General features: G+C 46.6%; 3 protein-coding genes across 3 annotated transcripts; 2 read left to right on the forward strand and 1 right to left on the reverse strand.

Moving 5' to 3' along the window:
• Positions 1-1744: 1744 nt before the first annotated feature.
• ATNIH1004_009745 (uncharacterized protein) lies at positions 1745-4096 on the reverse strand (the record flags this gene model as incomplete). The annotated part of the gene is made up of 10 exons (XM_033574327.1): positions 1745-1800; positions 1861-2013; positions 2066-2199; positions 2256-2355; positions 2400-2543; positions 2593-2819; positions 2871-3021; positions 3074-3193; positions 3249-3574; positions 3639-4096. 10 exons carry the CDS (start codon positions 4094-4096, stop codon positions 1745-1747), a joined length of 1869 nt encoding a protein of 622 aa, XP_033422345.1.
• A 302-nt stretch (positions 4097-4398) lies between these two features.
• On the forward strand, positions 4399-7260 carry ATNIH1004_009746 (VIT and vWA domain-containing protein; the record flags this gene model as incomplete). Its single annotated transcript, XM_033574328.1, has 1 exon — positions 4399-7260. The coding sequence occupies one exon, from the start codon at positions 4399-4401 to the stop codon at positions 7258-7260; it is 2862 nt and encodes a 953-aa protein (XP_033422346.1).
• Positions 7261-13018: 5758 nt separating this feature from the next.
• On the forward strand, positions 13019-14176 carry ATNIH1004_009747 (uncharacterized protein; the record flags this gene model as incomplete). Its single annotated transcript, XM_033574329.1, has 1 exon — positions 13019-14176. One exon carries the CDS (start codon positions 13019-13021, stop codon positions 14174-14176), a length of 1158 nt encoding a protein of 385 aa, XP_033422347.1.
• Positions 14177-14792: the final 616 nt, after the last annotated feature.

The following is a 14792-nucleotide window of genomic DNA, read 5'->3' on the forward strand; positions in this document are numbered from 1 at the left end:
CCTTGAATTTTCATGATGAGCACTGACCTAGTCCATTCACAGGATTCTTATGGTCGCATTCTGCCCTCCAACACTATCCTGACAGTGCATAACATCGATTCTGAATCCATTGGGTGATGCTTATTCCCGTCATACCTTCTACTCTATCACGTATAAACCCCATTTTAAATCCCACGTATTTCAGCCAAGCTCACTTATCATACCACTTGCGTAGTCCTTCTCCCTCCTCTTTTCCTTCAATGCCCACGGACATACCAACAAAGACGCTTGGCACTCGAGTATCGCATTGTTGCAGTCATACTCCATGACACGATGCCACACGCCCTCATCAGACTCCACGGCAGCTAAGGTCGACAAAATCAAGCGGCTTCCCCGGCCGCATGCACGGCGCCACGTCCTTATTAAAGGATTTGTTCTGTAAATCTTCGAGATTGCAATAGGAATCGAGCCAGACCTACGGAGTAGGTACAGGGGGATATCGCCTTGTCCTCCTGATCAGAGTCGGCGAGACCTTCGGCTTGACGTTTCATAATGGATGGCTCAATGCAGGGGGTACCACCATCTAGCATATGGTCCTCTGGCATTGGTTATAACCCGTACATACCTGTTGAAGACTCTAGCCCCGCACCGTCTTGTAGCACAAGGGGCTGAAAGCAGCGAGAGAATCAGTCAGCCACAGCTGCATTGAGGATCAAGCGAACGATAACTGGCTCGATTTTAGAGCTCTCACTAGCGATAATTTCTGAACTAGTCCCGTATTAGTTGTTCCCATGCGCTGCTGAGGTGGTCAGGCTAGATAGTTTTGATAGGTAGAAAGTACACCTAGTGGTATGGTCGCGCCTATTCAGCAGGCAGCAGACTGCTGTCTCCTGCTTCTACAGCCTTTCCTATCCAAATCAGGATATGGCTTTGACCTTTGTCTGGCCGGGCTGATTAAGAGCTTCTCTCCACTCTCGATAATCATCTAATGATGACTCGGAAATACGACGGCATCTTGGTCCGGGAGAGTGTCCGACTCGCTCCACAGAACACGTGTGTTTTTGAGTCGTGCATCAACGCTCTTGCGTCGCAGACTAAGCTCTGTTTCAACTCTTTTCCGTCTGATTCTGCAGAAGCTATTGGAAGGGTTGCTACTATTCATTAATGGCCGCTATTTCATAGGATGGATATTCCTAAAGAGTAAAGTCCCATAGTTCGGAAGTGAAGCCACTATAAAGGCAACTTGGGGAAATAATTACATGGCCTGTCCGGACAGAGCAGAGATACGTACCTCTGCAGACCGGATACTAGTGACATTACCTTGTTTATGATTTCTTTTTCATTTATTTATATCTATAGTTAACTTTCATATTTCCTCTTCATTTTATTAACTTAATAAAATACTATATTATTCCTGGATTGGCTTCACGATGCCTTTTCAGTGCCATAGTGCGCCGTTCTTATATCTCTATTATTGCTGTCTTTCCTGTTATACACTGCACATGTTAATATACTGCCATCTACAACAGAAACAAGGTCTAACGCAGTGCTTCGAGGTAATGGAGGCATCTCCGATCGGGTTTATAGCAAATACCACTTAAGGCTTGAAGTCTTTGCAGATCTCCCCTATTAGTTTTCGCTCCCAAATAGCCAGGGCCCCGTAAAGAATTTTATATTAACTGTGATTTTAACGGCCTTCGATTGTTGGGTATGGGCACCCATGGTCTCACGCGTGGTAGTTAGCAATTGACAGTTATAGCTTTATTTAAGCAGACTCACCCCTCACCACCGACTGGAGCATCAACGCGAGCAGTTGTTGGGCTATACCCTTATCAGTATATGACGAAATAGCTGTCAAGTAAATAGCTAACAATAACATACTATGTGCATCCGCACATATCAAACTTGCCCTGCGGCGTTGTTGATATATACGTACCCCATCCAGGTTGGTTTCCGCAACCCAACAAGGATTGTCGAAGGAGGGATATAACTCGCTTGCCTTGGCCGTTTGCTGCAATGATTTTGACGACACTGCTCCGTACATCAGGGGGGATGCGTAAGTCAACACGATGGAGTAGACACATACTCTCAATGCTCAGGCATATGGATCTCGATGCGTTTGAAAAGAGGAGACGATAATCCTTTGTCTTCAAGTTCATAGCAAGCTTCAAAGTGGCATCTGGTATGTGGTAGTCGTAAACCATTAAAAGCCCGAGGCCTCTGCAGGGAGCCAATGTTCAGTAAAGGATGTAAAAGCTAGCCTTCGTAAAACATACAACTCGAATACGAGCTTCTCATTTCGCTGGATCTGTTGGATTTTGAATAGGAGTAACCCCGCCTGCAGATGCCGCAGCTGCCAAATGAGATAAGTTGCGGCTATACACATTAGAAACGACTCCACAACTGGAGATCATCCTTACAGTCCTCATCTCGCAGCTCAATCTCCACGTAGACCCCTTTTACCGTATTCTCCCGGCCGGCTTTGGTTCTGGAGAGGCAGTCCGTGCCGGAAATAAGGACGTGTGATGCATTTTCACCGCCAGCGACATCTGTCTGATTGTCCACTGTGGAGGTATAAGCTCTTGTCGGCCTAAAAAGGAGAAACCAACTCACCCGTAAGGGTGAATTCCGATATCCCATCATCTGTTATGTCAAAGTTCTGCGCTTCTGAATGGGTATTCAATATAACATCTGCAGTTTCACTAAACAGCCACGCCCCTTCACTAGTCAGATTCCGATAGTGGACCAGCTGTACTGTCTCAATAGGGCCAGTCGAGTATCTATGTCCATTGGCTGTTAATTTCACGTTTGTTATGCTATTATATAACCGGCGAGTATCGCTGCGGCTGAGTGTTAGAACGAGAGTTAACCAGGGGTTTGTCTTGACATACCAAAGCATATTCAGAACTGAGATCACTGGTAGTTCCATGTATGGGTTGATGGACGGAAACACCATTATTGAGCTCATTCCCTGATGAATAGCCGGTCTAGCAGCGGTGATTGCAAGGTCGGATATCACGTTCTCGAATGCAACTAGTTCTTCTACATGTCAGTTCTGTTCTCGGTTAGAGTTGGGATACGAAGCCTCGCATACTCGGTGAGGGTATATTCGACATTATTAAGGAGGTGAGTCTGGATGTTCTGCCGGAAGAAAGCCATATCTTCCATGATTGGGAGAGCCCATTTAAGCGGACAATAAGGCTCACAGGAGATACTAAGCGGGCATATTAGACCTATATGGAGAAAAACATGATGAACAGAAGACATACCGAAGTACTCTGCCAACTCTTCATCATGGGCGTCTCCGTACACTGTTCGTTGATGTCGACAGTTACACTGGAAGACCGGCTTATTTAAATGCTCGAGCCATTCGGCATTGAAGGAAGCATTGTCGCATATAGGTGCAGCGTCGTAGGACTCGGGGTTCCCCCGGTGCAACGAAAAAGTCAACTCTGGTGAACCGTCCTGGGGTTCTGAAGAAGGTTTATGGAAGCTCGTCACCCGGCCTTTCAAATTTCTCGTGAACCAGGTATAGATTTCCCTAAGCATTCCATGAACGTCTTCTACTTGATGGCCTATGTTCTGATTTATTTCACTGGGGAGTACAATCTGTTTTAGCTATCAAATTACACATCCGCGGAGGGGAAATCTTATCGTACCTATTCAATACTGCAATCGCAAGATTTAAGCTGTTAATATGGACTCCCAGATTATGCTGTAGTCTCGCCAGATCGCCTCCCTCCCTCGTCCAGCGCACCTTTTTCCAGTTCTTCCGGATCTCCTCGCGCCATCTCTTCCTCTGTGATTCACTTGTACCCTCTTGATCCCCGATGACCATGTACTTGCTTACGAGCATTTCGAGATGTTCAAGCGTGAAGTGGCAGTTCTGCAGGATGGGTGTAATACTGTTGCTACCTGAGCCCGCATCCGCCGAGGTGGAGTGCCTCAGAGACAGTGACTTCAAAGAGTCCAGTGCATGGCAGAGTGAGCTGAGTTGATTCTGCACTTCCTGAAACTCCGCCGGCGCTGACTTCCTACCCGATGTGAATGCCTGTGAGATACTCCAGGCGAGTTTGGATAACGCCAAAACATCCCCGATCGATATTTGGAACACCATGACGTTGGGACGTTATTTGGAGAGAAAACAGTAGATACAGTCAGGGTAGATGGCTCTAAGACACTGTCTATTATGACCGGTGAGGGGATTCTGGATGATTGATCCCCGCAACCCTCCTCAAGGTGTGACTCCAAGTCTCCGCTCCGGTGATCCCTGCATGCGATCATACTTCGAGGCAGTGCAAGGCTGACAGGTAGACTAGCATTGGGCATCGAGGATGACGGGTACTATAAATGGACAGATCCTTCCTTTTGGTCTTCCTCGGGACATCGTATTCTTCTCTGAACATCAACCTCATCACGATGGATGTACTTGATCGGCTCCAATCCGGGCTCTTTTTCCAGCAGCTGAGAGTCATAGACTCGGTGCCGAACAGTAACCACCCCAACCCCTTAGAGGACCAAAGTGTGCCCAGAGCCGACTGTCGTTATGTTTCTCCCCCGAGCGATCATGCTCCTGGCCCAACCCACACTCCGTCTTTGTCTCATACTCCCGAAACTCCCCTACCACTGCTGAGCGTCTCGGTTGATGTGGAATTGCATGGAAGATTATGCACCACAAGGGTCACCCAGCAATTCAGTAACACGTCCTCGTGCGTCGCGCAGAATGCGAAATATATCTTCCCCATTTATGATGGATCTGTCGTCACGTCCTTTCGCTGCCGGGTTGGCAGTGACAGGCTTCTCGAAGGTGCGGTGAAAACTAAAGAAGCGGCACGGGCCGACTTTCATCATGCTGTCTCCCAGCACAAGGTGGCCGTATTAGTCGAAGAATTGGCCCCGGAAGTCTTCGAGACAAACGTAGGAAATGTTCCGGGACAGACGACAGTAAAGATCGAGATCACCTATGCCAACCTCCTGAAGGTGGACAACAGCACTGGAGGACTGGTCCTCACAATCCCAACATCTATCGCGCCGCGATATGGAGTCGCTCCGGAATGGTACAGTGCCAACCAGCCCTTACTCACAGAAGGCCTGCGCGTCAACGTCCAAGCATCAATGCCGGCAATCATCCGCAAAATGGAGTCGCGATCGCACCCAATTTCCGTTGAGATTGGGTCAGTTGCTCATCATAATTTTACAAACTTCGCCGTTGGAGCCACATCAGAGACATTGGATCTTTCGAAAGGACGAGCCACACTGGCAGGCAGATCGGCAGTCCTTGACCAGGATTTTGTCCTATACATCCTGTCCAGCTCTCGAGAATCGACCAAGTCGCAAGCTCTCGCGGCAGCACAACCTGACCAACCCAGCCTTACCACAGTTGCCGTCACGATACACCCCGGAGACTTGTTCCTGCAAGGTGCTAATACAGAGGGCTTCGATGGTGAGATTATCTTCATGGCAGATAGATCAGGATCGATGAGTTCAAAGATGCATTCTCTGATCAGTGTAATGAATGTTTTCCTAAGGAGCCTCCCTCAAAAATGCTTCTATAACATTGCCTCGTTCGGCTCCCGCTTTTCATGGCTGTGGCCTGCCTCTGAGAAATACAGCCAAGAGAACCTGTCCATCGCATCGCAATATGTTGGATCATTTGAAGCGAATTTTGGGGGCACCGAGATCTATTCAGCATTGGAAAGTGTGCTAGGCCACTATAATAAAAGGAGCGATGTGGCTACCAGTGTGATTCTTTTGACAGATGGGGAAGTTTGGGACGTGGACAATGTGATCCAGCTAGTCAGAAGAACCGTGTTAAACCGGGAGTCGAATATTAGATTCTTCTCGATCGGCATTGGAGATCGCGTCTCCCATCGTTTAGTTGAGGGCATTGGGCAACAGGGGGGCGGCTATGCAGAAGTGGTGCCCGAATCCTCAATGGGCTCATGGCAAGAAAGTGTGATACAGATGCTGAAGGCGGCGCTGACACCGTCTCGTCTTCAGTGCGAAGTGCACCTCGACCAGGGACTTACGACAAGGACTTCTGAGAGGCAGGTTTCTGGATATACCTTGCACTACCCGACAATGATCCAGGCTCCGTACCATATCCCCATGCTGAATACCTTCTCATATTTTTCCCTCTACTTCATATTGGAGAGGGGGCTCGAGTCGCTGCCCGCGACAGTCACAGTCTCTGCGACTACTGACAAGGGAGAAAAGCTCACCACGCAGTTGCCGCTGCAGAAGGCGACCGACCAAACAGCCATCCATCATCTTGCGGCAAAGGCTTTGATGAACGACTATGAGACAGGGAAAAGTTGGCTGCATACTCTAAATTCATCTCTAGAGTCCACCAATCCGGCCGCATTTAACAAGGTCTTGGAACAACAGGCACAACACCTTGGACAGAAATGGTCCATCACGAGCAAGTGGACGAGCTATGTTGCCATAGATCGTACGAGTATCAAGCACCACGAGATATCGATCCAGAAAGCGGATACTATCGAAATTGCTCATTTGACCCGGCCACGTCCTAGACCTGCACCTTTTTTCGATTTGCCCAGCTCAATGAGCTCGGAATCAGGTACTGAGCTGCCTGCAGTTGTGGATCTTGCGCCTCCTGCACTTCCTCCCACTTTGTCCAACTCAATGTGCTCGGGATCAGTTACTATGATGTCTGTAGATTCTAACGCTTTGCCCAACTCAATACGCTCGAGAGAAGATACTGAGCTCGAGCAGCGGCTATGTAAAAGTATTCGAGAAAGAATGAAGGGCCTTGTATGGGCTTTTAAGCGGCCCAGAAATAGCTCCCCTTATGTCAATGAAAACTCCCGAGTAACCAAGCCGCCGAGAAGCATTACTATGCCATCTAGCATACAAGCGGAAGAGCTTCTTTCCCTTGATAAAATTCTCCTCACACAAGAAGCGAGTGGAAAATTCCATCTCGGCAGCTTTAGACATGAATTGAGCAGGAAATACGGCACCTTGGCGCTGGAGCGGTTCCTGGACGACATGTTTGACAATAATCTGTCCGTCCAAAGGAGCCCAGGCTTCAGGCATCTTCACCTGAATATACTTGCTGTTGTCTATATCACAGACCAGCACGCCGCTTCCAAGGGCCTTTGGGAGCTCCAGGTAGCGAAGGCGCGTCAATGGATCAAGCAAAAGATAATCGAGCTGTTGAAGGAGAAGGGCGATTTGAAGGAACTACCAGAGATATCACTGGAAGATCTGGAAAGGTCTATCATTACCGAACTGCATGAAAAGGATCCTCGAGGAACATGAAACTGTGATGAGTTTCTAGATTCTAGGAGGGGTGCTAAATGCCAACTATCCCTGTCCGGTATAAATATCTATGTACAGCCAAACCACATTCGTTGTCTCAACAAAAGGGCTTCGCGCAAGGCATGTGAGTATTATTAGACAAAGTGAAACGCAGCTAGGAAGATCCAGGGCAAAAGTAAGGAAAGATTCCCAGAAAATTCGGGCTTTTATGGCGGCAGTAGATGGCCAAACATGTGAAGGTCATTGCATAGTGGGTTTCAACATATCCTGTTTGGAGGGGTGGTTGTTTGTGCACACTATTTGACTCTGTAGGTATCCACCAAATACTCCGACTATACTTTGAATAAGCAGATTACTTGTTACATAACTGAAATTTCTTGGAAAACAAGACAGAGAGAAGAAGCCAATTGTGCTTGGCGTGAGCTGGGTGATGCACTGGTCAGCCAGCAAAATACAAGTGATACCCACTCCTTTGTTTGCCTGTGTACAGGAATCGTGAATAAGGATTTCGGCACTCCTATGGACAATAACCAGTACTGTATGTAATTCCGCCACTGCGCTGATAATAAAGATGCGAGGTTAAAAGGGTATAGAAAAGCCGCTAGCACGCAGTAAGCATTACTACTGTACATTACGCCTACAAAAGTGGATAGGCTATCAAAGAGTAAATAGCACGAAATCATTCAGGAATGTATAGTATTATCAGTGGTATTTATGGCAGACCTTAGCTTCCTCAAGCACTGGAGGATGTTTGAGTACTAGTCCCCAGCACCACGCAGAGGTGCCCGCGCTGAGGTTCTTGGAGTCTAAGTCCAAGAGTAAATAACTCGACATGGAACCTGCCCATGAGAGCACCAAGAAAGTAGAGACTGGAGAGGTCATGCACCGCAGCTCCTAAGGAGCTGTGGGAATACCAGGGGCACGCTATACAACACAGGGACCATGGCTGTGCAGGGACCCAACACCAAATACTGGGCATCAACGCATAAGATGAGCTGGTTGGATTTTTATTTTTATTTTTTTTTTTTTTTTTATCAGTGTTGGACCTGTTTGCAACAGAACCCGCGGCGACCGAAACATTTGATTGTTCCCCGAGGCGTTTTAATACACGCAGCTCTGGCATGCGCCCGTCGATCCACATAGAAGGTCCTGCTTGTGTTTTTGGAGATGTGAGGTCAACATAGGAAAAAACAAAAATATACAATGATGATGATCATACTATACAAGAGAAATATAAGCCAGCCGACTTCGAGCCTAAAGCTAACTGCCCTGCTCTGGATATTATTGCATTTGTTACGGAAACACTATAATCCGCCCGACTTGGCGGTGCGGAGTATCTGACGATCGATTCAACCCCTGAATCCTTTAGAGTAGTTGAGCACCCAGATAGGAATGTAAGAGACTCAGTTGGTAGAGATACTGTGATTCCTGGTGTTTCCACTGAATGACATCTACTTCCTAAATAGGCTAGTTGGCCTGTAGCTGATAGAATAGCTCCCTGCGCATCACTTCCCCTGAATTCCACAACAGCATTAAAGATTTCATCCGCTGGTATATATAGGCTCCGCTACGGACCAGGGAAGACTTAGTATGAACAAAAGTGTGACAGCTAGGTGCACTCTGATACTTGCTAAAAGATTCTTTGGCGGCTTTGAGGAAGCTACGATAAGTAAAATTATTTAAGAAGATTAGGTGGAGATATATTCTGTAGGTATTTCCCTATTTACAAGGTATACGCCTACTAATACAACCCTAGTAGATTAAAAAGACATTACCGGCCAAGGGAGTTATTAAGGATATTAAGAAACAAAAGTTTAATTTTACTACAAACAACTGTTAATATTAAAAATATAATATTTTACCATTTTTACATGATTTAACTATTGCATATTTAAATATCTTGTAAAAACATTAATGTCTGGCTGCATTGCATGGGAATATGATGTTCTGACTATTATACATATTTTCGTGTTGAGGGAAATTACGTAGACTTTTGTCCAAGAACTATACTTTCTGTTGCAGTTGCCCTCCTCGCTTTAGCAGCCGCCTCTTGCTTGTGGGCTCTTTCGGCTCTCTCAGCCCTTCTCACTTTTGCATCCTCCTCTTGCTTTCTGGCCCTTTCGGCTCTCTGAGCCTTTTTTAACCTAGCTTCCTCCTTTGCATGTTGATCTTGATGCCAACGCATATCACTTGCCTTCTTTGATACCTCAAAGTCTTCGGCCATCCTTGCAACATTATTGGCTCTTCTTTGCGCAGCCAGCTTCTGATCTTCAATGCCCCGCTTCAAGTTGCTTTCTTTTTGTTCCCTTCTTGAAAGACTCTCTGCATGATTTCGTATCGTTTCGGCCACTGGATGATCCCCAAATGATATACTAGTCCACTTATTGTTGTCTATTTCCCAAAATGTTTGAATAACTTGATTCAACTGTAGTCAGGTTCGTTATTTTTGTACTTTCATCCCAACAAAGCGAGATGGGTGTATGCTCACAGGGTCGTTGAATAAGTTTCGGAATTCTTCGCCTCCTAACCTTTGCACGAGTCTCAAAACATCGAGAGCAACTTTTGCATATTTCCTGATTGTGCTGGTGTTCGGTGCTACTCGATGTACGGCAAAATTTCGAATCTGACGAATTTCTTGCAATTTGGTACAGAAGGATTCTCGCTCCTGCTCAGAGATGCCACAGTTTCTAAAGGTGTGTTTACGGTGAAAGCAGAAATATTCAGTAATCTTCTCAGTAAGCTTGGGTAGCTCTGCAGCTTCAGGGCATGACCAACGACATTCACTTAGAATCTGCGGTGCGGCAGCTTTGCAAAAATGATAGAGAAAGTACTCGAGTTGGTTTTGCCATGTTGAGAGAAGCTGATAACTAACAAGGAACCTACAACATTAGCTAACTATGAGCAACACTCTGTTTTGTTGGTAGTTTACCTATTCTCTCCGTTGCAAAGGCTGGCAGAACCGCTGGTTGCAGCAATTGTCAAGTCCATAATATGCAAGTCCATGATCACAAAACCTGCACATGTCCTGAATTAATTATTATGCCAATAAATGCACATTGACAAAATTATAAGTGATTGATGTCATTAGTAATTGATGTCATTAGAAGCCACTTTCGTCGATATGACACATGTCCAACGGATCCTGGATGGACAACCATGGGTCTTTTCTACCGCACTTTGTTTCAACTTCCTACAAGACACAGCATGTTAGGAACATAATCTCACACAGATGAGGATTGGTCCTCCAACAGGCCCTGATACCACAAAGACCAAAGAAGGAGCGTGCCCCAAAACATACTGGTCACACTGGCGAGATAGACGCTCGGCCAGCTGAGAAACCATGTTCCAGCCCGAATAGGACCATCTGTCTGACAACCTTCAAGACTAGAGAAACTTTGAAGGGACTCTAAAGAATACAAATTTATATTACCATAGCAAGTAATCTAAACCTAAAAGTGTGCCTTACACCTATTTAACCTTGAGCGGGTAGACCGCCGTGCGGATGGCTGTAGGAGGGGCCAACGTCTTGTCAGAATAAATGAGTCCAGATTGGGACATATGTGAAATATATATACCCAATATCTCTCATAGAGAGGTTGGGCAGAACATTCTGAATGCAATCACTTCAGAACCCCCAATAAATCAAACACGTCTTTGAAGTAACAACTTCGATCTGCCGGGGAAGAACTCCTGGAACTTCGTCACTTCCTGCAGGCTTAGCTTTTTCTTCATCAAGCTTCTGAGAAACTTGTCTTCCGCCTCCGAATAGGATCCTGTCATTCAGGTGGTCTTGTAAGATGCTGCATGAACTTGTTGAAACTGGGTAGCCCTTTTTCTAGCTCCAGTAACTGGGCCGGTCGGCTCTCCGGTGTGACTTTTCTCGCTGCTCAATGACCCTGGGTTGAGCAAGGACTCTAGCGCATAAGTTGCTAATGAAGTTCGAGATATTTGCTCTCGGGCCTCCGTTGATAATTCCTAGCATGATACTGACCCGGTCTATGTCCGTTTACTCGTCTGCACTGGGATTTTATATCTTCAATTTCCCGAAGAATTGTAGACATGGAGGGTCTCAAGCATAGGTAAGACTTTTAATCTGTGAAGAATACCCACAGCATTCGGGCTCGTTGGGTTCCGTCACGTCCCTAGGGTCCGATTCTTGTCCACTTAATCCAATTGAGGGGATATTATCTCCTTGCCGTATCTCCGGATCAATTGGTAAAAGGTCTAGGTTGGTGTTGAGAGCCGAAGGCCCTGGCCCAGCACTTGTAGGGAAATCATAAAAGGTAGACACGTCCGAGGCACAAAATTTTAAGGCATCCTGGTGAGAGGAGTTGAAAAGCCCGCTGTCGTCGCTGGCCTCGAATTTGGCACTGTTATGTAGTCTAGAGCTGATTCCTCTGCTGGAGGGTAAGACGAAGCCTTCGGAGCATGATGACTCCAAATTTTGATATTCAAATCCGTTGTGTTAGCCAACGGCGCGTTTTGGGGTCAACAGCAGAGTTTGGAGACTCCCACTGGACAATTTGAAAATCTCCACGGCCAACTCGCTTTCTTTTTTTGTCCTGCTGCCCAATCCGCCGCTGTCGTCGCTTCCTTTTAGTAGTAACAGATAAATCGACTTGAACCGAAACTTCCGTTTTAAGAAATCAACGGAATCTTCCGCTTTATTCCAGATGGCTTTATGCAGATCATGTGTATCACTTAAGTGATAATAAAGTTGATTCTCAGAGTCAACCTTATTTTAGCACATCGGGTATGAACAATGTAGTTTCCGCCCATCTTCTGTATACCTTTGTTGACATGAGCTCTCACTTCATTGCTCGTTTCCAGCTATTCATGCGCTGCGAAGGGAGAAGCCTCTTATTGCCGAGGCATAAAGGACAATAACCCGGTCCTATAGTATGTAATTATTTCACATCGCCTGGAAACATCTATCGCAGTGCTCTTTCCACACCTCTGCAGACTTGCCGATCTAACTCCAGATAAAGATATCCACATGTTCGGAAGGGGCTAGCGCAGAGAAGAGTTCCACTGATACGGAGTTAATACGGAAAGTCTCGCAGCCGACCAATATATCCCAGATCCCGCGCGTCGGATGGAGTGTTGACATGGCTTGTATTCCCCGTGGTCTGTGCTCGTGTCGAACCTCCCGGAAAAGTAGGACCCTGATCCTCCAGAAACCGTGCCAGGCGCCACCAAGTGGGCCGACGCCATTCCAGGTCCAAGTCGGACTCCAAATCCGCTCCGTGTGGCCGATGCTGGATGGTAGAGGCACTGTACGCTTATTCCTTCCTATAGAGAAGACCAAGCTAACCTGCGAATGGCCCCCAAAAAGAACATCCGACTAAGGGACTCCCTGGCGGACTTAGCATTCTGTATCTGTATAGCGTCTCGCCTCTCTCCTATACAGCGATGTTTAGAGGACATCTGTATTGGTGGCCCATGGTATAAATACCTTGTTGTTGCATCTCCTCAGTCCATCATCATCACAACAGTCATTCTTTTTAATTATCAGTCATTCTTTTACTCTCGTTTTTCTCATACAAGTCTTTCCTTGTGAAATCTTTTACCTTTTTTCTTTAGTATTTGAATCCGAATCCCATGCTGGGTTGATCCCAACATGATTCCCAAAATATGTTATCTTTTGTTCTACCTTTTTTTGGGCCTCGTTGCGGCTTCCCCCCTGAGTCTTGAGAGAAGAGCAACAAAATATTATGATTCCCCTCCGAAATTCGGGGTTTCTGTTGGTGTCGACAAGATGAAATTTGATGAAGGACATAGTCCCAGAGACAACAAGGAATACACTGGCTATGTGTCCCGTCTCAAATTGAAAGACTCCAAGTCCGTGGAGAAGAGCCATATTGTAGGCCTCGCCCAAGCTGGCTGGTGGGAGATGTACAACAAGGCGTCAAAGGAAGATAGGGTCAAATTCCCAAAGGTCATGACTGCCCTCAAGGTGGGGGATGAGGTCTATCTCGCGTCCAGCCTCAAGGGCGGTAACTACATCTACGAAGGCCGAGAAGGACCCAGGGAGGAAAAACCCAATGAGAAAATAGGAGAAACACACTACGGAAAATTTACCACTGTCCTAGAGGAGAATGCGCCAGATGTCATGAACGCCCTCGACCAGTGCAGACAGGAAAGCATCAAAACAATATTGAAAACCACGAGGGCCCTGGACAAACAGGGTGCTGGAAAAGATGAATGGACCGTGAGTAGGAAGAAGGGTGTCACATCGAGAGGTGGTGGTCAATGGAACAGCGCGGTGGGAGGCAGGCGAAAGGGTAAACCTCCTGGTGACACGAAGCCAAAAACTGGCAACACTCTCATCCAACACAAGAACGATGGAGCCTGTGGAGAGATCATGGCATCCCTCGAATATTACTTGATCGACGAGCAGCCGTCCTTGACAACCTTGGATGTGCGACCTACCGTGGTCGCATGGTCAGAGGATATCGAGAAAACGGGGAAGGTCAAAGATAACGGTAACGATGGTATCAAGCCTCCATGTGATTCTACGGACCCCGAGAAAGCCGACAAAGGATGCGGAGAGGGCTGGGGTTGTTTGGCTTTTACTGGAACAAAAGGGATGAAATTCGAGGTCATCCCCAAGGGCACAGAACCAGCCCTTCTCAAGGAGGGTGACTTTGACATTGTAAAAGCTCCAACTTTCCCTACTCCCCAGAAGAGAACCAGAAACACCCAGTCCAATCCTGAACACAGGGGTCCCGAACAGAAGGGCCCTGAACACAAGGATCCTGAACAGAAGGGCCCTGAACACAAGGGTCCCGAACAGAAGGGCCCTGAACACAAGGATCCTGAACAGAAGGGCCCTGAACACCAGGATCCTAAGCAGAAGCCTAATAAGAAGCCCAATAAGAAGCCTAAGAAGCCTAAGAAGACGCAGATTTCTTAGGACAATACTCCCAAGACTAAGACCACTTCAAAGCTGAATGACAAGGGCAAGAAATCAAGCAGACAACTACGATGAGCTCTAGAGGTGTTAGATGTGGGTGGACAACTGACAAGCCATCAACACAACCTTGTAAAATACTTTCGATGTTCGTGTAATTGTTCCGATGTCTGTTAGTCAGGATAGATCATCGAGTAACAGGATTCTCTCAAGCAGAGTTTGCGATTATTTTCCTCTTCAGCGTCCATTTTATGTTTAGTAGCTGTTAGGCTTGAATTCCCTAGTGTCTATCTATCTTAGCACCAGACACCGACCGCGGTATTGGAAGCTAGTCCAAATTTATATTCTCCTACGACAATATTCGAAAAACATCTTAATTACTATTTATTTACGGTAGTTCATTGGGCCAGGACATCCACCATCCACATATGTCCTATGCCAAATCTTGCTGAATGGCGGTAATTTTCATCTTTTGGCCCGGACACTTTCACTGTTTCGGCCCCATATACTTGTCCCAAATTTGAACCTTCTTGTCCCTACTTTTCTTCTTCTTCTTCTTATTCTTCTTCTTCTCTTCTCTTCCAGATGCCAAGTCCATCCATTCAAGTTCTCTAATTCC

This window comes from Aspergillus tanneri (assembly GCF_003426965.1).
Source record: "Aspergillus tanneri strain NIH1004 chromosome Unknown AapTan_5_pilon_pilon_pilon, whole genome shotgun sequence".
NCBI lineage: Eukaryota > Fungi > Ascomycota > Eurotiomycetes > Eurotiales > Aspergillaceae > Aspergillus > Aspergillus tanneri.